This window comes from Tachypleus tridentatus, chromosome 3 (assembly GCF_004210375.1).
Source record: "Tachypleus tridentatus isolate NWPU-2018 chromosome 3, ASM421037v1, whole genome shotgun sequence".
NCBI classification, from domain to species: Eukaryota; Metazoa; Arthropoda; class Merostomata; order Xiphosura; family Limulidae; genus Tachypleus; species Tachypleus tridentatus.
In genome coordinates, this window is record NC_134827.1 from 11830203 (window position 1) to 11853078 (window position 22876).

Below are 22876 nucleotides of genomic sequence, written 5' to 3' on the forward strand. Positions count from 1 at the left end.
TTCTGGTTTTCATTTAGCGTGATTGGTTATATACTCTGTTACGAATTAAACATTTTCTTTTCGCATTCGTGTTTACCAAAGAACCAGTCAATCGTGGTTTGTAATTAAGTACAAAGCTACACAATGGACTATGTGTAGTCCGTCCACCACGAGTATCGAAACCCGGTTTTTAGCGTTATGAGTCCACAGATACACCGCTGTGTCACTGCAAATCATGATTTAATATTTCAGAAATATTTAGACTTCTAATTATGAATGAAAGGCGCTTTCGCAAAATTATTAGAACTGTACTAATAGAACAACAAGGCATGTATTTTTCGCTTCAACTGCGTGCCTACAAAGGCTAATAATAAGCAAAACAAAGATAATACCTAGCTATTTGCTAAAGACGGAAGAAACTGACTCTTTGAAATAGACATTATTGGCTCTTTAGAGTTGTGATATCTGTTCAGGTAGCACTTACACTGTGATAACTGTTTCCAATACTAATGATAATACTGATAAATTGGGTGTTCTTGATGCCTTACAAAGATGTTGGTACTTTTTAAAATGAAATTATACACTATAAGTGCACTTAAATCAAACGTTTTTTGAGGCAGGATTCGTGTCGATTTAATTTATCTGTTTACGTAGTTCAGTTCATTAGCACATGAACTTAAAATTTCACATTTTCGTTAATAAAAGTTAAACAGTTAAGTGTATAATACCGGTTAGAGATTGAAGCAATGGATTTTTTTAAACATTTATATAACATTTTTATATTAACTATATATATATATATGTATACACGCTGTGGTAAATTAACATTTAAACGATCTGTTTTAAACTTCAATCTAAACTAAACGATATTCACAAAGATAAAAAGAATATTTGCATAGTTAAAGCCATATTTCGAATATTGAACATCATACATACAAAACACGGATATGTAATTCTGAATAATCTTTTTTAATTTGCATTCATATCTGAAAAGTTGAACAATGTCATTTGTAAGTCATTGTTTGCATCACGAAAAGAGATTTCCATAATATTTTAAAATCTGGAATGTGTATTCTTCCAATATATTATGCAATACGAACACTTGACGTATAATGTAACACATAGCTTTAATTCACTAACACACTGAAACAGCCACTGAATAATCTGTCGGATAATGAACTGTCTTTAGAACTTTGAGCTCTTAAACTAGTGTTTGATTCTTGTAAAATCAATATAAGAAATTACTTCAACCTTCGTGACACAATTTTAGTATGAAATAAGTTGAACGTTTAAATAAAATTAATGGTTATTTATAGGTGTTTTGTATGAAAGTTTGTAATCAATAAAATAATTACAGATATGTTTGATTAATAACGTGACCAAAGAGTACGTTATTTTAGGTTTAGGCTAGTTTGATAATGGTTGTACCTCACCTCATTGCACTAAAAAAAACTGAAGCTTTTCAAAAAGCTTCCAGTTTTCAAATATGATAATTTTCTAAACCGAATTTTTACCATTTACTGTCAAGGGGGCGCTATGGCTTGCAGACCCTGCTCCGTTGTTGACACTACAGGTGTAGTTACCAGAGTTTTTGGACACTAAATTTCCTGTTGAAAGAATACTATAATCTTGGAAATACTGCACATTCAGGCCGTCGCTGGCGGAGAGAACAGATCCATCTTTCAACCAAGTGAAATGAAATGGCGGGTCTCCACGAATCACGGAACACATTACCCTCACTCGCATCCCCAATACAACGTCTGAAGGAAACTGGAAAGAAGAAATTGTCGGCGGTTCTGAAAAGAAAATAACTGATTTAATGCTGCTGTGATTGACGTGTCGAAAATAGTTTGTGAGCTTTAAAACGAAAGTTAGAAGAGTTTCACAATCTTTTCTCTATTACAAGCGTTTATTAGAAGAACAGTTTTCAGACGCGAAGAATATACAATAAAGATTGAACAGTGTAATAACAGCAAATAGCGGTGCAGATGTTCTTGAAGTTTGATGGATAAAACGACTCGTGGGTCATTCAGTCACTTCCAAAAGAGATAAAAATGTTTCTTAGAAACCACCAAAAGTAGACGGAGAGAAATATTTTGTCATATATACATTAAATATCGTAATTTTAACAAAGAACTGTCAGGTAAACCAAACATCGTAATTTATTTCTTTGTTTTAAAGCAAAGCCACAATGGGCTATCAACTGCGTCCACTGCGGTAAATCAAACCCTGGATTCTAACGTTGTTAGTCCTCAGACTTATCGCTGTTACACTGGGAAACGGAAATTTTAGTTTATCTGGAAAATGTGAAAGTAATATTAACGTATTTTATTTATATATTTTTTTTTATTTGTTCTTATTTGTAATTAAGCACAAAGCTACTCAATGGGTATCGAAACGCAGCTTCTAGTGTTTTAAGTCCGCAGACATACCACTGTGCCACAAGGAAGCCCTTATTTCTTATTAAACATGCACACACATCTTTCTATTTTCTATGCTCTAATATGTCTATTACTACTACGGCGTTAAAAATCTGGCATTCAGTTCTCCGCAGCGTATAATGTGCAGATGGCCTGCAATGTAGCTTTGCACTAAGAAAACAACAGCTACGAAGTGGTAATTTTAACAAAACTGCTAAACAAGTAAAAATAGCAATCAATCGTATCTTTGAGTAAAACAAAATAAAATTCTTATAAAATCAACGAAATAATGAAAAAAATATTTTAGCTTCTAATTTGTTTTGAGGTATATGTTCTGATTTTACTAAAGAATTTATCAACTACAGAATAAAGTTAGGTACCTTTATATCTAGACATTTTGGTAATTTAGAAACCTTATATTTTTCTTTAATCACCATAACCCTTATGTAATACTAATAGATATCTTGCAATTATTCATATATGAAAATAAAAGAACGATTAGTTATTTTTATTCAGATACGGTGTAAAAACATCTATAACGAAAAAAAACCTCTAACTATAGATAAGGAAATTAAAAATGAAAGAAAAAATAATGATGTTTTAGGGAGAATGATTGTCAAAATCTTCTATGGTGGCTCAAAAGAATAGTTTGATTTACTACCACGCAATTAATACGATAAGCATTTATCATGATGGCTCATATCAGATAGTACGTCCCTCAACTGACGTCTGCAGTTTTGGGCTATTTCAGATCTAATGAACTTAGCGGGATGGACGGCAGAACCATCATCCCGTGAGCTGATCAACTGCTGAGTAAACTTACCGTTTTAACTTTTAACACTAACATTCGGGGTTTGATTCATTGCAGTGAACAGAGCGGTTTGAGCTAAAAATCAGACAAGTGTGTTTGATAGATTTGTGAAATCAAACCAGTTAGTCTGACGAGAGCTGACGTAGCTCAAAACTGCAATCCTTAGATAAAAAAAAACAAAAAACATCTAGTGTTAAGAAACATATTTTATACTTCTGTGAGCATTTTTATATCAATTTCATGGTTTTAAATCGAATCATCCGTTGGATCAAAAGTGTTTAGGTTTATTTTTGAAGTATTTTACGATCTTAAGGGGTAATAAAATTAAGTTCAAAGTGTTTTAACGTGAAAATAAATAAACTAGTTATCATTTGCGGCTCGTTCAAATTTCTCAGGTACTTACTCTAAAAATTTCTAAATGATGCATGTTGAGTTTCTTGTTAAATTTCACAATGGAATAGCCCTAATATATATTATCCAGTTAATTAAGCCTTATTAACCTTTGACATTTTGTTTATAAACTTTGTCTCAATAGTGTATAATTATCATAATGTAATGTTTAACAAATATATCTATTTAAACATGGTTAATATTTTGTTAAAAATCTGTTAAAATTATTCCCACTTCTGCCACATAGTTAAGTAAATAAGTATTTTATTCAGTGAAAATTTCTGTGACAATGAAGCTTTCTTTTACAGACATGTGTTTAGGAATACTCGTATTCTCACCAAAGAAATGTAAAGGCAAGAAACTGGCTCACAAAATTTATGTCATCCTTGAATAATATTAAAAGTTAAATGATTTAAAGTCGTTGTTCTTTTAAAGTAATTGTTATTGCAACAATACTAACATTAGCAAATGTTTATAAGAAACGAATGCTGCACTATCTGTTGTAATAGAATAAATAAAGAAATAGAACCGTCTTTGCATCTGTGACGGTTATTTGGGGAAACATTTGCAGACAACACTATAAACATTATCTTGACACAACGCAAAAACTTTAAAAGTTTTCTGGAAAAATGGTGAGTATAGCAACTTCTTTTTAGAAGTAACAAAAATAAAATAAGTTTTAAAAGCCCCGAAAATGTAATTTTAGGGCTCAAAAAGTTAGTTGTTTTTATGTTAAAATTTATTTTTAAGAGAAAATAAAGTGTTTTATTTTCAAGTGGCAGCTCTTTGTTTTCTTATTATACAAGCATAAAATTACTTACTAGTTTGTACAGTTAGCTCTGTGCAAAACGTGATCCGCATTTCGTATTTACTAAGAAAAAGAAAGAAAGAAATAGTTCACTGTATAATCTGATTTACCTGCAACTCGGAGAATAACTACATAATTCTTTGATCTATGCCGATCGTCATGGTAACGACAATAGTATTCTCCTCCGTCACTACTTTGTGTTACCTTCTGTATAAACAAGCTTCCGTTTGACATAATACTTTGTCTAGGGTTAACAGGCAAGGTGAGACCCTCTGAAATGGTAAACATAAAGTTCGAATACATCGCTTTTTTTCAAAACACAAAAATATTCCAACACCATGTATTATTATTATATAAAAAACATAGTGTGCTTATTTTCAGGCGAGCATTTGTTTTGTGAGATGATACACACAAAAAATAAATTACGATAAACATGATAGACCAATATGGTGTCTGGTACGACTCAGACAAATTAGGTTTCATGTTCGGATTAAGACAATCAAAGGTTAAAATGTTACAGGTTATTGGTAATCTAATATGCAACAACAATAAGTTTAAAAGTTTTTATAAATTAGAAATGACTACTATATGTGACTTTACTTATTTGTATCTAGAAAATACCACGTCAGTCGATTATCTACAAATTGAATTCAAAGGGTCGGCTAACGCTATTATTATGGAAATTGTGTTATATGCTCTGTTATTATAATAACAATAATTATTGATTGAGACATGGTAATCGCTTTTGTACAAATCTAATTCAGTGTTGGAGATTTGTATTTAACACGAATATGTCGGTACTCTAGATATTGTTAATTCAGTTCCAAAATGAGTTCGTGCTTCTATGCATAGATATATCTATATGACCATCTCTTATAGAATATATTATTTTATTTATTATTATTGTAGTAATTTACGCCTTCTACGTTTTTAATTTTGAATTTTATTTCAGTGATAGTATAAGCAGTTACTTGTTTTTCTCTATGTGAGTATGTATGTATTGCTGTAGCTTATGCTTTAAATATTTTAATTGGGACATTTTGTATTGTTTAATTAGAGGATGTTTTGGCATAGTGTGATAATGACGTCTCAAATTTTCGTTAGATTTGGATAAAGACAAATATTATGATATACAAAGACTCGAATGAGTCAGAAAGCTAATCAAGCAAGTCAGTCAGAGCGTGATTAATTTGTTACTGTGTTAGTAATTGAGCATTGAATCAGCCAATTTTGAGATGTGTCGCATATAAGAAAAGAAATTTGATATCTGACTTCCAAGTTTTATTTGTGAGTTAGGTCTATATAGGAACATAGCTTGTAGAATTTGTATGTCTTAGTCAAAGAAATAAATCGCTTACACTATCGTTAAGTGGACTGGATTTTCATTATTTTCACTGAATAATGAAAAAAAAAAAAAAAACTGCTAACTATAGAAATCCGTATATCAATATGGAAACTTGCCACTGTAGTATAAAACCATATTACGGTGCTTACGTTTCTTGTTAACAAATCATTTTACTAGAACTTTCATGATTTATGCCTCCCACAAAATTTTAAGACATAACAACAGAAGATAAAGTAACACCAAGTAAGTTATTTTTTTTACTAATACTAAAATTCTCAATATAAAATTATTTTGACAACAGTAGTTAGGATTTTTATTTACACTATTTGTATTTAAGGTTTATTAAATAACTAACTCCATTTCTAATGATATGTGGTATACTAACTTACTAAACCTACAACTACCAACATAAATCTTACCAACTTAGAATTTATTATCGCTAAAGTTTTGCCTAATAACTAAATTTTGCAATTTCCAACTGAGGTTTATTACCTAATCAAGCCTAAAGCTTATCTATTTAATAAACTTACATAATGTTGAGTAACTTCCCAGACTTACCTTTATCAGTGTAAGACTTATTTATAGAATTTCTAAACCTACTATTATTAACATAATTATTACGAACTTGCTAATTATCGATACACCAGTCTTAATTTATATAACGCTTGTTAACTGACTGAACTTTCCAGAGCTAACATGGGATTATTTAATTACTTGAGTCTACCATAACATTAAAATAAATGTTATCTATCTCAAGTTTAAAACTAAGGTTTTATTCGTTAGATTGATAATTTTTAAAGTAGTATACAACTTTTATTAACTTATGAAACTCAGATTTCACCTTTACTCCAAACAATATTTTCAACAATTCGTCTGTCAGAGGGACAGATCAAGACAGCGGTTTGACCACTCACAACTGTCTTCGCTTCTTGTTTCACCTGCCGGCGGAATCTGTTTAGCAAATGGTGGAATGGATAGAGAATCTCTGCATTCTCTTTTATTTGAAATATGCCAAGAAAATGTAGCAGTCTGGAAACCTCATTTCTATTCCACGTAAGTGACACCGATGTATGTTTCATACTTGTTTTGGTCACTTTAGAGAAACTTAAAGGATATATAGGTCCATTTGGTTTCTGTGAATCCTGGAGATGCATACAAAGAGTAAACCTTTTGCAGCGAATATTTTCAGAATTCCAAGGATGTCCTGCACATTCTGTTCAAATAATTTAGAAAAAATTGGTAAAACATTTGTAAGAGTGATATACATCAATAAGATATAAGTTATTAACATTAATACATTTTACTAGTTCTTGTTAGCTATTTTAGGAACAATGCACAATACAATACAATGTATATTTCCGTAACAGTTTGTCGTTGTATTCTGTGTAATGTACAATAAAAAGAGGTGCATTGTATGATGGGAGTAAACAACAGCTTTTTATTATTGATAAACATATTTTCTGGAGCAGAAAACTTATTTAATTAAAATATAATCCTTTTTCTTTACATGTTTTAATAAATACTCATGCTAAACCACAGTTTTTAATGAATTTCGCGTAAAGTTACTTAAGGCTATTTAAACTAGAAGATTAAGGGGGAGGCGACTAGTCAACACTAACCATTACCAGCTTTTGGACTACTCTTTACCAAAAATTGGATTGATCGTTTCATTATAGCAATCCAATGAATGAAAAGGCAAGCATTTAAAGTGAAGGGATTCGAACCTGCTGTTTGCAAAATCGATTAATTTTACAAGTTATACAATGTTTATACGAATGTCCTATAAATAAATTATAGCTCTGTATGGAATTTTTTTCGAGTTTCATTGCAATTTTCTTTGCCTTATTTCATGTAAATAACTCAGTTAACGAGATTTTAGCGATTTGTTTTACAAAAACATAAATTGATAATTTTGATTCATTATTTGTTACTAACGTTAGATGGAAAATATATCCAAATTATGCAGGGACTGCTGACAACAGCTTTCAGTTCCACCAGTCTGAATTTAAAAACCTTACACTATGAACCAAAGCAAATTTCATTTCAAAAGAAAATAAACCTTTTAAGTGATTGTTGAGTCTTTGAGACAAGGCTTATATGAAAGAGTTCTGAGACCGTGAAACATAATAATTTACTCTCATGTAATAAACACATTCACAGCAAGAGTGAGGATATATCACTGTAGTCTGATGAAGTTAAGCCCTATCATATACGATATATCATATCGTAACTTTATACATTTATTTGCAAGTATTAATTTAAAAAAAACAAGAACAAACTTATTGATCCCTACTCGCTAAGATATAAGAAACTTTAACCACCAAAGAAAGTGTGTTGACGTATCCACTAAACATCCTAAGTTTCCATTAATTATATATATTATTAAAATTGACTGCAATGCTCCTCCTAATGTCTGCCGAGTACAGATGTCCTTAATGTGAATGATAACTTTCTTTTTAAGTAGTTAAGTAGACGCGAGTATTGGAAGTGGGTAAGAAAGAAGGATTTAAGTTATAAGAAAAAAATCTTTAGCTTGAGACATTGATTCAATACAGAAATTTTAGAGAACAGTTTTGAAATTATGACTAAAGATCAAAATGTCCAAAGCTCCCATCAGATAGCATGAATATTGTCCAGAACAATATCGAATGAATAAAATATTTTATCGCTACAATTATACTACTAATTAAGTTTGTTTGATTTGTTTTGAATTTCGCGCAAAGCTAGTCGAGGGCTATCTGCGCTAGCCGCCCCTAATTTAGCAGTATAAGACTAAAGAGAAGGCAGCTAATCATCACCACTCACCTCCAACTCCTGGGCTACTCTATTACCAATGAACCGTGGAATTGACCGTAACTTTATAACGCCTCCATGGCTGAAAGGGTGAGCATGTTTAGTGTGACGGGGATTCGAACCCGTGACTCGCGGATTACGAGTCGAGTACCTTAAGTCACATCTAAAATATTATCTTATAGTAGTTACGTTGACTTTAATTGAAATGGATGAATAACATCAAAGTCGCCCCATCTAGATATTTTTCGTAGATGTTTCCTAACTAAATGTTTTATTCTGTCATTAACGGATAAAAATTAGGTAAGTTGGAACATAAGACAGATAAGACAGTGAGCTTCATGATCGCTTTGGAGTTTAGGAGGAATACATTTTGTTTTACGATTGTATGCAAATCATACAAAATCAGTGCAGTTCCCTAGTCTAAAACATTTCAGTACATATTTATGAAATTTCTTAATGGTTGGTTAGAGCTATTGAGGATACATTTAAAGAAAATAAAGCTTTAAACTGTTTACGTGACATATATAAACAGAATGAGTTTAATTCGTCAAAATATATTTACATACTCTCTCCATGTAAAGTAAGGACCCAGTAAAATTTGTTAATTCCTTTAAACTGCTCGTTTTATTGTAGTTTAATAAGTTGTACAAATAAATTATGAAAGTTGAGTTATTAAAAATTTATGATGAAAAGTAAATTAACAATATAGATAGACCAGTTCTAGTAAGATGACTGAAGTCTATAATTTCATAATGTAAGGAAACTAAAATTTACAATGATAATGCATTGTATCGTCAGTTGTATAGTTCTTTCTATTAACATTATTTTCTTTTGTTATCTTAGTAACACCTAACAAAGTTCAGTCAGCTTGGAATGTTTTGACAAGTGAATAGTAAGATAGTCACATGAAGCAGTCATGCAAGATGTAGACATTAAATAAAAATATTCAATTGTTATTTATATTATAACCGAATTTATAATGAAACTTAAAAAATGCAGCAAGTAATTATATTATGGGAGTTCTATTTTTGTAGTTTAAACTAGAAGACTGTTATCCTTTCAGTGAACATTTGTTACAACATAAAAAATCCACAATTGTCGTTTTTTCTGTAAATGATCAATAAGAGTGACTGTTTTGAAACTTTGAAATCCATCTCTGAAGAGATGTATTAGAAGAGAAAGGTTGACACGTTTCAGGAATAACAGTTTCTTATGCATAAGACAATTATAAATATTCATTCTTCAGGTTTCATTGCTCTGTAGTTCTGTTTTAGTGCTTGTCTTGGTTATTACTTAACCAGATTATAAAGACTAGAACAAATAACTTTTGTTGAAAATAAGTTTTTTTTTTCCTTCCTGATGGTGACACGATTTTCTTTTACTTTATTTGGAGTATTCATTATACTTGAGCTGATTCATTTCCGGTGATGATACTGCACTTCCGGTTGGAGCTTTCACTTTCTCAGTTTGGATTACTCGTCTTCGTTTTGGTAATTCTTCTTCTCCAATGGTAATTCTTTTTTCTGCTTTCAATAATGGGTTTGTCGTACGGTTCAGTAAGCTAGCCAAACTCTTGATGTCATGCCGCGTTAAACACAAGAAATCTAAGAAGGTTTTCAAGCGTGGAACATGAAGGATATTCTAAAGTTTCGCAAAGTTATATTAAAAATGAATCGTTAGAGACAGTTAGATGATGACCATCTTTCTTATATCTGATTAGAAAGAAAGACAACTTTGATTAGAAACTTAAATAACATCGTACAAATGTTTCACGAATAACAAATCAAATCAAAGTCTATTTAAAAAGAAGCAAAAAAAGATCATCTTATAGGTAATCAATATTTGTTTACATCCGTTATTCTCCTGAAATATGTCTGCCTATTTAGGTGCTATTTAATACAATTTTTCCATAGTATATTACTTTGTTCATCTGATACACTTGTAAAGTAAAGGTATACGTTCTGTTTTTTTTATCCTTTCTTATCAACCAGAATATCTTTGGAAAAGTGGACAAAAAACGTTATATTTATGGGGATTTTTTAAATGTAAGTTATGTAAAAAAGCTGCTTTCTTTTAGATTCGTAACGAAATGAGGCCCGGCATGGCCAGGTGGTTAAGACACTCGACTCGTAATCTAAGGATCGCGGGTTTGAATCCCTGTCACACCAAACATGCTCATACTTTAAACTGAGGAGGCGTTCTGAGTGACGGTCAATCCCACTATTCGTTGGTAAAAGAGTAGCCCAAGAGTTGGCGGTGGGTGGTGATGACTAGCTGCCTTCCCTCTAGTCTTACAGTGCTATATTAGGGACGGCTAGCGCGGATATCCCTCGTATAACTTTGCGCGAAATTCAAAACAAACCAAACCAAACGTAATGAAATGTGTTGTAACACTACTTAAAAATATTTATGTGTATTCTTGTTTCTTGAAAAGATCTAACGCGAGGAACAATAGCTGTTGATATCCTAGAAATTGTAAGTTGATTAAATTGAATTTGTCATGTAAGTTTTAAATACTAATTTATGAAGTACAATGACCTGGTGGTAGCAATATGAAAATATATTTTTTTGTTGAAATTGTTATTTCTAAGGGTTAAGCTTTTCGTGTTTTCGATAAACTTTATTATTCCATTTGTCTTTATTTTTTTGTAGACCCCGATGTAAATCAACTTGAATAGGTGTTTAGTTAGCTGCATGTGATTAAAAAACACCTATTTTAGTTATAATTGCGGAGCTGGAACCTTCTCTTTCGTCCGTTTAATCAAGAACGTGCGTGACTGTAATCTGCATATAGTGATTTGAACTCTTTATGAAAATAGTTTTATTCGTGAAAACTTTAGCGGGCTGTTTATGGAATTGAAAAGAGAATTGATTTTTTTATCACAATGTAGAATAAAGAGTAATCATTAATCCTGTTAATGAAACAAGCCATGATCACACCTCTTTTTGATGCTTTGCCATTCTAGAGAAATGAGTCTAAAGCGTTGCTGTCTTCGCCATTCCGTCTAGAGCTTTTGATGAATGTAGTTTTCATTTTATTCTCGCCTCTTCTATCTTTGGCCTATCTTAAACACAATCATAATTAAATAAAAAATAAAATGGGATACGCCATTTTCTGCATTGCATCTGGCTGAAACGTTTTTTGGAGGTTGTTGATTGATATTTGTGTCAGCAAAAATGTTTAAATTTGTGTTAACATTGAATTTTGATTTTCGTCTCTTTCCCCTTCTCTCACAATAACGTTTGTTTATACTTTATTGCTGTTTCTGTAGTTGCAAGTAATATTTTTTTGTCTTTAATGATTGTTTTGTTTGCTTCGAATTTCGCGCAAAGCTACACGAGGGCAATCTGCACTATCCATCCCTAATTTAGTAGTGGGAAACTAGAAGGATGGTAGCCCATCTTTTGGGCCACTCTTTTACCAACGGATAGTGGAATTGACCGTCACATTATAACGTCCCCACGGCTGCAAGGGCGAGCATGTCTGGTGTGATGGGGACTCGATCCCGCGACCCTCAGATTACGAGTCGAGCACTCTTACCACCTGACCATGCCGCGCCATCTTTAATAAACAGTACTGTTGATTCTGAACGTTAAAAGTTAGGTTTTTAAAGAAAAGCACTGGAGAAAGTGTTTGCTTGTCTTAGAGAAGAACTAAATGATAGAATGTTCACCGTTGGGCTCGAACCTCTATTTTTAGTGTTATACAAGGAAAAAAGGAAAGAAAGGTGAACTTGTGTAAAGTCTTGATATTGTACTTCAGCTCGTCATTGTCTTCTCCAAGCATGTATGGAATTTTTTGAATGACCAGATTATATTAATCATGTATATTATCGGGTAATATTTGCATTTACTCAGCGTTTTAGAAATTAATAAATATATATTTATTAAGATATAACAGTTTAAATCTTTATTTGTTCCTTACGTAATGCCAAACAGAAAATGAAGGCTGTTTCGTTTTTGTTACCATCTTAAAAGACAGCGAAATTGGTTTATTTAGTGATGCATACAGTTAATCACACTTTGTATGAATGATTTATATATTATACTGCAATGGCGTGTCGCCAAAGATGCAGACCGTAGCGCCACAGGTGACAGATTCAGCTCGTGAGAACTTTACAGTTCAGTGCTACTACAGGTAGGTAGGAGAATAACATATATAATATCCTTTCCCAGGAACGATATTTTTACGGCAATATTATTAACTGGTGTAAAGACAAATAATGCAATTTTCATATAAAAAAAGAAACGAAAAAAAAATGTGTAGCAGATTGTTTATAACAGAAATGAGTTCCAGAAACACACGTTATAAATCAGTCCACAACAATGTCTTCATCAGCAAAGTGACAAACTAAGGTTACGAAAGAGTATCCTTTGGTCTAAAAAGCAATAGCAATGAGGTTATGAATATTTACTATTACAGTTAAAAAGATAAAGAAATATATGAAGTGGAAGTTCATAGAACATAAAATCGAGAGCTTCTTTCGGCTGCACCTTGAGGTCAATGGGTGTTTAAAATAAAAAGGGAAAAAGGAACTAGAACCTTAGCAATCCCCTTCAACCACGTATCTGCCTAGTTCTCAGACGTAGTTCCAATGAACCTTTGTGTTCTTAGTTTATTTACAAGTGATTTTGAGTGTGTGTGGAAACTTGCTACCCTTCCCAAAACGTTTTTCAACAAACACCTTGTGTGACATGAGGCCTAGCACGATCAACGATGGATTAAGTAGTTCTAAAGGATCTGGAACATTGAGACAAAAAGATCTGCCACAACAAAAAACTAGAAAAACTAAGATGCAAACAACAGAAAATACACCAAAACGACAAACCGTTGACTAACCTCATAATTAGCAGATCCGACCGTCAATTAAACACAGACGAGATACATCTACTTAATAAAGGACTCAACTTCGCAATAGCACCTAGGTACATTCCAACCATAGAAATCAAAAGATCTGGAACATTGTTCGTCTAAAGTGTTATTAAACTCAATATTTACGGTGCTTTCGTCATAATCGCTGTTTTTTGCCAGTACTTGCAGTTTGGTTTTGAATTTCGCGCAAAGCTACACGAGGGCTATCTGCGCTAGCCGTCCCTAATGTATACCAGAAGAGTTCTGAGTTTCTGAGTAAAACTTAAGTTTTATAATGTTTTATATGAATATGTGATTCTAGACTGCTTTAGGTACAGCAAGTAGGGTGTTGTATGTTTTAAAAACTTGATGAATAGTGAACCAAGAGGTAAGCAACTCATTTCTCATTCATTATTCCGCGAAAGCATTTCGATTTGTTGACACTCATATTTTGGTACTGCCTTTTATAACATCGAGATTAAACTTTATGTAAATCTTCAGGTGGTATTTGATAACACGTTTTCGACTTCTTCACCAATGCTTTTCCCAGTTTGACCTAGCGAGTCTGGTGTTAGAGGAAGATATGAAATACAACCATGTAGGCGGTATCAGAAGCATTTTATAAGGATCGACGTTAGAGAAAAACATTACTGACCTGTCAGTTATCTTGTTCAAAGATTTCCTGCACAAAAGGGAAGAATTTTAATTGCCCGTTAAGTCGTACTCAGGACTAACTGCACCAGCGAAAAACTCTAGAAATACTAGAATGTTCTCGGAGAGAAGCCATCTTCGAGTTTTCCATGTTTAGCTGTACCTTGCAATTGGAGTAACGCTTTTCAGACTGTTTCCACAATCGCGATATTAACAATCAATATAATCGAGACAGAATTTAAGTTTATTTGTAGAGAGAACTGGATGTCAGAAAGGAATTTGTGATCAAAGATGATCTTGACACTGTTTTAATTAGGATTGTTGAAGATAATTTGGTTGAAAAGCAGGTCGATAAGATCTCAGATTGCTTGTATGTAACCTGCTAGCTACTGTTTGCTGTGTGATTTGCTCTTCAGCAATTTATTAGAATTATCTGTCATGTCGGAAGCAACGAAAAAGCAATTTAATTGAGCTAGGTTGTTAAGATATTTGTCCTAAGTAGCGCTTTGGGCACTTCGCTTGTCACTTCTCAGACCCTTTATTATACTTTTAGTTGTCTGATATATATATATATATTTTAAACATTGTGAATATTGCTTTTTGTAATACTATCCGAGATTGACACAGTGGTTGCGTGCCGAACTGTGGATTCGAGGTTGTGGTTTGTGTCCCTGGGAGTATCGTAAAAGTGACAGTCAAATTCCATAATGAGGATAGATTAGCTTATGAGTTGGCGGTGAATGGTGTTGACTAGCTACCGTTCTTCTAGTTTACCACTTCAAAATTAAGGATAGCTAACAAAAATGGCCAGGTGGTTAGGGTGTTCGACTCGCGATCTGAGGCTCGCAGGTTTGAATCCCCGTCACACTAAACATACTCACCCTTTCGGTCATCTTTTTGTCGTTACATGTTACAATATTTCTGATTAATTAACTTTAGAAAACTGTCATATTTAATGACTGTGTTTAACTTATTCTAGTTTGAATCAAAACATTGGTTTACTTATGTTCAGAATCTAATAATAACTAGACTCACTGCTAAGCGGTAGAATAAAATATCGTTTACTTCTGAGCCTAAATAAAACAACTATTTTACCTATTTGTTTTATTTGTGTTTAAGGTTGTACTTGAATCCATTAATATGGATATGATGAATAGAAATGATGATTCAGTGTAGTTTAGAGCTGGTGAGAGTCGTGGTTATTCGTAACTAGATAAACTTGGGTTATCCTCTTCTGATAATGCTGTATTCTTGTTTACTTTGCCAGTGAACATTATATCTTAACTGGAGATTTACAGGATAAGTAGTGTCATAAAGGTTTTTATTATGAAGGATATAAATAGCCGGACGTTGTCTAGTGGTCATCGTGGTAAGCTACAAATAGACATTTCTAGAATTTAAAACCGACACCGTTAAGCATTTTCAGCTGCGGGCACGCCAAAAAAAGATCACTCGATATTGTTTGTTTGTTTGTTTTTGAATTTCGCACAAAGCTACTAGAGGTTTATCTGTGCTATCCGTCCTTACTTTAGTAGTGTAAAACTAGAGGGAAGGCAGCTAGTCATCACCAAACACCGCCAACTCTTGGGATTCTCTTTTACCAACGAATAGTGGGATTGATTGTCGCATTATAACGCCCCTATGGCTGAAAGGGCAAGCAATGTTTGGCGCAACGGGGATGCGAATCCGCGACCCTAAAATTACGAGTTGCACGCCTTAACACGCTTGGCCATACCGGGCCCTCGATATTGTTATTCCGTTCAAATGGGACTTTCTTTGACCAATAGCTAAAAATTATCCCAGGTGAGCATAATGTTCAGGTTGACACATTATAATTCCAATTAAATATATTTTGTGTTCCACCTCTTATTTTAACTTCCAAATGTGTCTTTTTTCTCTGTTGAAATATTTACCAATTTTACAAAACTCTAAAAGCTAGAGTATTACTTTAAGACCTGCCATAGTCTAACGGTTAGCTTTCATACTGAAAGTCGGAGGGTGTATGGTTGGCCTTCCTTTGCTGTAAGATCGTGCTTTGGAGCAGCAAGTGCGATGCATCAATGATGGTCAAATCCACTATTCGATTAGAGTATCCCACGAACGTGTGGGGCTTCGTTGAATAGTTGCCTGCCTTCTAATCTATCAGTCTAAAATTAGAACTAGCTAGTGTGTAGCTCTATTTAAATATTAAAACAGACACGTAACATATGCTGCTACACCCCTCAACCTCTTATCTTTTCGGTTCCTGCTTATATCCCTGAAGGCTTCTTTGTATCTTATGTTACATGTATGTGTAAGGGATTTATTTTAGGACTTATGATGTTACACTCAAGAACGTCACAGTTTAACACGAGCCAACTTTCCAGACATTCATACCTTAAAACGTACCTACTTGTCTATAACAATCTCTATAATTTTTTCTCACTTCTTACTGACGACGAATTCTTTGTCGTTACTCTTACTTAAAGTAGTTTGTTTATTTATTTGTTTTTGAATTTCGCGTTACGCTACACGAGGGCTATCTGCTTTAGCTGTCCCTAATCTAGCAGTCTGAGACAAGAGGGAAGGCAGTTAGTCATCACCACCTACTGCCAACTTTTGGGCTACTCTTTTACCAACGAGTAGTGGGATTGACTGTCAAATTATAACGCCCCCACGGCTGAAAGAGTGGGCATGTTTGGTGCGACCGGGATTCGACCCCGCGACTCTTGGATTACAAGTCGATCACACTTAAAGTGGACTTACTTTGACTATTTTTCAATATATATATATATATATATTTTCCAAGGCTAAAAGCAAATAACTTATACAAAGCTATTTTATTACTTGTACTTTTGTGTTCAGTTCTTATTTTTCTTTCATTGTTAGAACTCTAGAAGTGTAAAATAATCATTATTTGTCTGTAGGATTTAACTATTATCGTAATATCGTTTTCTATATAATGTTATATTTGAAGATTGATTCTTATGATAATTTTTATATTTTATTTTTACTGTATTTTCTCACTTCATGTCAAGATATTAGTCGAATAGGTGACATTATTTTCAGAAATGGCAACACATCGTGTTGTATTTATTTTTTATTCGCTGTAAATTTTGTTTAACGATTTAACGACGTTTGAAAAAAACTTCACGTATAAAACTGTAAATCATCTATTGTTCTAAAAATTTTCAAATAATGCAAAACGTTTTAACAAATCGTTGTAAATTGTTTTATTATAATTCCTTCTTCCATACTTTTAATTTGGTTACAATTATATGTTGGAAACTTGAGCAGTAACCCTTAGTATCATTCTTGGTGATTAAAACATACTTAGAAATCTCTTATTTGAGACTACGTCTGTTTCTATGCAATGCTGTATATAATTAAAATATACTTAAACGCAGTTCCTGGTAACTTTGTACCATGCTTAATAGCACATCTCAACCTTTGTTTCGGGACTTCCACTAAAATTACCGTTTCCAGCGAAAGTAGTCAAATGATGAGTTAACGGAATTTAATAATCTCACGTTTCTTGTAAGATTAATGTAAATTATTGCGTAATTACAGAGATGTAACTTCCTTGGTGTATAACATAGTGATAAACCTATTTTTAGTTTCCTGTAAGATGATTGGTTTGTCTGGACATAACCTTCGTGCTAAAATTTAAATGAAGAGATGCTAAACTTGACTAATTATATAGTTTTTAGGCTTATGTACGAGTAACTGCTGAATCGATTGTTTCATATTCAGATTATTTTGTGAAAAACATACATATTATACAAGAGATTAATGGTTCACAAGTCCATCAATTTTTGATTTTATTTTATACGTTAGTTGTAACACTTTCTATTTATTAAGATTTTGTTGAAATTTATAATGTGTTTTAATTTGTTAATTTGTTCGTTTTTAAGTTCTAAAATACACGTTGGGATATCTATGCTTTGCTTACTGAATTTATTGAACGAAATATTAATGTTTTAAATGTACAGATAAGTTATCGAGAGACAGATATAAAAGAACCCGGAATATAAATATTTTCGAAACGGAAGATAAACCCGACATGGCCAGGTTGTTAAGGCACTCGACCCGTAGTCTGAGAGTCGCGGTTTCGAATCCCCGTCGCACCAAACATGCTCACCCTTTCATCCGTGGGGGCGTTACAGTGTGTGGTTAATTCCACTATTCATTGGTAAAAAAGTATCCTAAGGGTTGGCAGTAGGTGGTGATGACTAGCTGCCTTCCCTCTAGTCTTACACTGCTAAATTAGGGACGGCTACCGCAGATAGCCCTTCTGTGGCTTTGCGCGAAATTCAAAACGGAAGATTCGGGACGGCTATTCTAATACGGAGGTTGGCGAGAGAAAGATACAGACGTGTTCTCTCAACGCAAGAAAGGAAGTTTGAATAGATAGGCGTCCCCAACTAATACAGCTGAAAAAAATAAATAACACATTACCAGTGCGATTGACTACAAAGACTACTATTACAGCGGCGGCCACCTGAAGAAATCACTGACAGCAGAGCGGGAAACCGTGTTCAAGATCTCACCTGGAGACTAAAATCAGACCAGGATAAACTATGGGAGACGGAAAAAGTACCGATGCCGATCAGGATATACAGAAAACAAGTCAGTCAAGTCTTGTTGGTGGCAAATCGAAAAGTAATTTAACTAATTCACCATTATTAGCGCTATGTACTATAGCTAAAAAGGAACTTCGTACAGCAGAAAAAACAAACTAAAATAATGTAAGAAAAAGAAGAAAAGTCAAAAGAAAAATTATTAAACTAACTCTACGGAAAATGAAGAAGAATCAGTTGTTGTTACTAATACCGAGGTAGAGGTAGCTTCCTCTGCAAGTAACATTAACAATAAAATAACTAACAATGTAAAAGAAATAGAAGTAAAAACAAACGCCGTGGATGTTGATAGATCTACTGAATACATTCAAAATAATATTGTGAAAAATACCACAGACAGTGAGCCAGACATCGAAGTTCAAGAAGGCTTTATTACAGTCACATCAAAAAGGAAAAAAAATACAGAAAGAACAAAAAATAAGTAACAATATGGCACAAAAAACAAAACCATCAAAATTCTCAATCATCATAAAAGGTATTCCAGGCCAGTACAACCAACCCCTACTTGCGACAGAGGTTAAACGCTGCAAGCCGCATGTAACTATTGTTAATATCAAGTGTCTGCCCCGAAGCGGTGTCCTTGTTCAAGGACGCTGCTGACCTCAAAAGATTAGTAAAGGAGTGGCCAGTAGATGCTTTCAAACCAGGCAAAATTAAAATCCACCTGCCAGGAAGTAAGCCGCAGCCTAAAGCCATTGTAGTAAGAGGGGTTCACCAAACCATTAACCTTGAATCAATTATACAAGCTTTAGACGAACAAGGCATTCCACATACTAATATACAGCGAATAATCTCAAAGAAAACACAGGCACCCACTAATCTTATACGTATAGACATAGACGACAGTAACAACATTCTAAAATTAATAAATAATGGAATAACGCTTTGATATCAAAAATACCAAGTAGAACAGCTTAAAACTCCGGCAATTGTAGTTACACAATGTTACAATTCCCAAAGATATGGACATGTTTCTGCAGCCCGCTTAGCAACACCGAGGTGCTGCGCTGTGGCGGGGAACACCATATCACCAAGTGTAAAAAAGATAAAGAAACACCCAAATGTTGTAACTGTGGTCAAACCCACACAGCCAATTATAAAGGATGTGATAAATACAAACAAATAAAACAACGTATATATCAGATAAGAACACCATCATCAGAACAGAATCAACCAAATACAAACAGACAACCAAAATCAGACATATCAACAGAATTTAATAAAACAACTAAAACCACATATGCAGAAATGTTAAAAGGAAAAGAACCCCACAAACAGCAAGAACAGAACATTATTACTCAGGAAAAGAACACCTTAACACAAACACAAAATCCACAAGAAAACAGCACCACTATACAAGAAACGAATATTAACACACCAGATAAAACAAACCTTTTTTACAACCATAATCAAAAACATATTTACAGAATTTGTAACAGAATACACAAAACCAAACCAAACAACCAACTGCTTCAAATTACTGATTAATATCTCCAAAAAACACATCATACCACACACACCCTTCATAATATCAACACTTACTGGTTACATGCTCACAGCACAATGTTCACAGTCGTATATATCAACATCCAAGGTGCAATAGCTTCCAAGAAACATGAGATCGAAGATCTAATACAAGAAACTAACCCCAGCATTATAATATTAAGCGAAACTCTAATATACAATAACAATAGATTTAAAATACCAAATTATACAACAATAAGGAGAGACATAATAAATAAAAATGATGAAAACAGAGGCATTATGCTGCTCTACAAAATGGAGCTATCAGTAATAGAAATTAAATTGAGCAGTAACAACGAACATGTTACTGTCGATATCCTGCAAAAAATAAAACAAAAGTAACTGCAGCAGGAATTTACTGCTCACCTAATAAACAACTAGATATAGCATTACTCAGCAACATCTTTTCCCACAACCAAAATTCCATAGTTATGGGTGACTTAAATAGTAAAAAAATGTTACCTTTGGATGCCGGAGCTCAAACTACAAAGGTAGAAGTCTATTACAATTCATAGATGATAATAATATAGTATTATTAAACGATGCCACCCGTACACATACAGCGTATGCCACAAACTCCAGTAAAATACTAGACCTGTGTATGTGTACATATAATCTGAGCCAAAAAATAATAAAATTTCAAGTGGGAAAAGATGCTGACAGTGATCACCTTCCAATATATTGTCTTTGATCTCGCCCTCCATAAAAATATAACATTTAGGAAAGAAAAATTTAATTACAGAAAAGCAGATTGGCAAAATTACAAACAGGAATTAGATAACCTGTTACCTAATAAAGTTATAAAAGAAGTTAAAACCCATATTGAAATGGATAACTACTGTCAAACAATTACGGAGTGCCTTCAGAAAACAGCCAAGTTAACAATACCAAAACAACACATGGAAACCCACCACAGAAATAATCAATCTAATCAAAAAACGAAGACAATTAAGAAAACAGTACATGATAACAAGAGACAGAGAAACCAAAACGCAAATAAACAACATTAGAAATCACATCAGAACACAAATAAAACAACAAAAACAAAATAAATGGGACAATTACTGCTCAAAACTAAATGATAAAACTGACTCGAAAAAATTCTGGTCACATCTTAAAAGACTCACAAATGAAAATACAGACACAAAGAAATATCCTTCACTTGAACACAATAATACTAAAGCACACACAAATAAAGAAATAGCCGAAGCTTTCAAAGATCAACTTCAAAATACTTTTAAAACTCACACTGATCCAGATATGGATACATCTTTCTGCAATAAAGTCACTAATCACATATTAAACAATAAACATCAATTTGAACCAATTTTTCCAATAAACATAACTTATACAAATACAAGTTCCGACACAGATTATGCAAGCACGTTACTAACAAATGAAATATACCTTCAAGAACTACTCAAAGCAATAAGGAAACACAAAAAACAAAGCACCAAGTGAAGATGAAATACAAACTATCCTTCTAAAAAAGGACACTCCGAAATTGTTTGACCACCTAAATTCACTTTTTAACCTATCTCTATCCTCAGGATACATCCCAGTTTCTTGGAAGCTTCGAAATATATTAATGTTTCATAAGGAAAGAAAGCTAGCAAGTAAACCTAATAGCTACCGACCAATCAGTCTGACCAGCTGTGTCGGCAAAATTCTTGAAAGAATAATCAGCAATAGACTCTCCACATTCTTGGAGATAACATCAAAATTACCAAAAGAACAAAATGGATTCAGGAAATTTAGACAAATGACAGACCACCTAATCAGATTAACCGAAACCATAATAGATAGCTTCAATAAAAAAGAATGTACTGTCGCTTGTTTCCTTGATATCGAGAAAGCATTCGACACTGTATGGTACGATGGTCTAAGGTTCCGAATGAATGAAATGTAACTACCGCGATGAATTATTCGCTGGTTATCTAACTTTTTGGAAAATAGAAAATGTAGAGTAAATGTTGAAGGAACATTTTCTGAATACTTTACTCCTGAAGCTGGTGTCCCTCAGGGAGGGGGTGGTTAGCCCTATACTCTTCATCATGTATGTAAACAATATGCCACTGAGGGATCCGAATCATGGATTTTCTTCACAGTTCGCAGATGATGTGGCAGTCTGGAATAGTGCCGCAACACCCACGAAAGCGGCCACTAACATACACCCGCAACTAAATAGAATAAGTGAATACTGTCAAAAATATAGAGTAAAAATAAACACAGCAAAAACACAACTCGTAGTCTTTACGAAATTGACAAAACACAAAAAAACAACAGCCAGAATTATATATGAATGGCACACTACTCCAGACTGCCCCATTGGCAAAATTTTTAGGTCTGACCTATGATTCAAAACTAACTTGGATCAATCACGTGAACGAAATTAAAAATAAAGTCTGGCGAAGAACTAACTATGCAAGGAGTCTAACTGGTAAAAACAGTGGAGCATTTACAGATAACATACTAAAAATCTATAAAACATATATTAGACCTGTAATAGATTATACAGCTCCAGCATGGATAACTGTAAGCAATAAAATAATTAAAATCAAACTACAAACAATCCAAAACACACTCCTTACAACTGCATACAGAGTTCCAAGAACTATATCATCTCAGTTCATCCACAAATACTCGAACATACCAACCATACCAGATATACTCCTACATAGTAC

General features: G+C 33.3%; 1 protein-coding gene across 3 annotated transcripts in view; it reads right to left on the reverse strand.

Annotated features, from left to right (window-relative positions):
• Positions 1-22876, reverse strand: part of LOC143246361 (cell adhesion molecule Dscam2-like) — an 85910-nt gene that overhangs the window by 39428 nt on the left and 23606 nt on the right. For all 3 annotated transcript variants that reach the window (XM_076492940.1, XM_076492939.1, XM_076492938.1), the window contains exons 2-4: positions 6595-6966; positions 4519-4680; positions 1494-1775 (exon numbers count right to left, since the gene is read on the reverse strand). In XM_076492940.1, coding sequence (XP_076349055.1) covers positions 1494-1775; positions 4519-4680; positions 6595-6966 — 816 coding nt within the window. The remainder of the gene's footprint in view (positions 1-1493; positions 1776-4518; positions 4681-6594; positions 6967-22876) is intronic.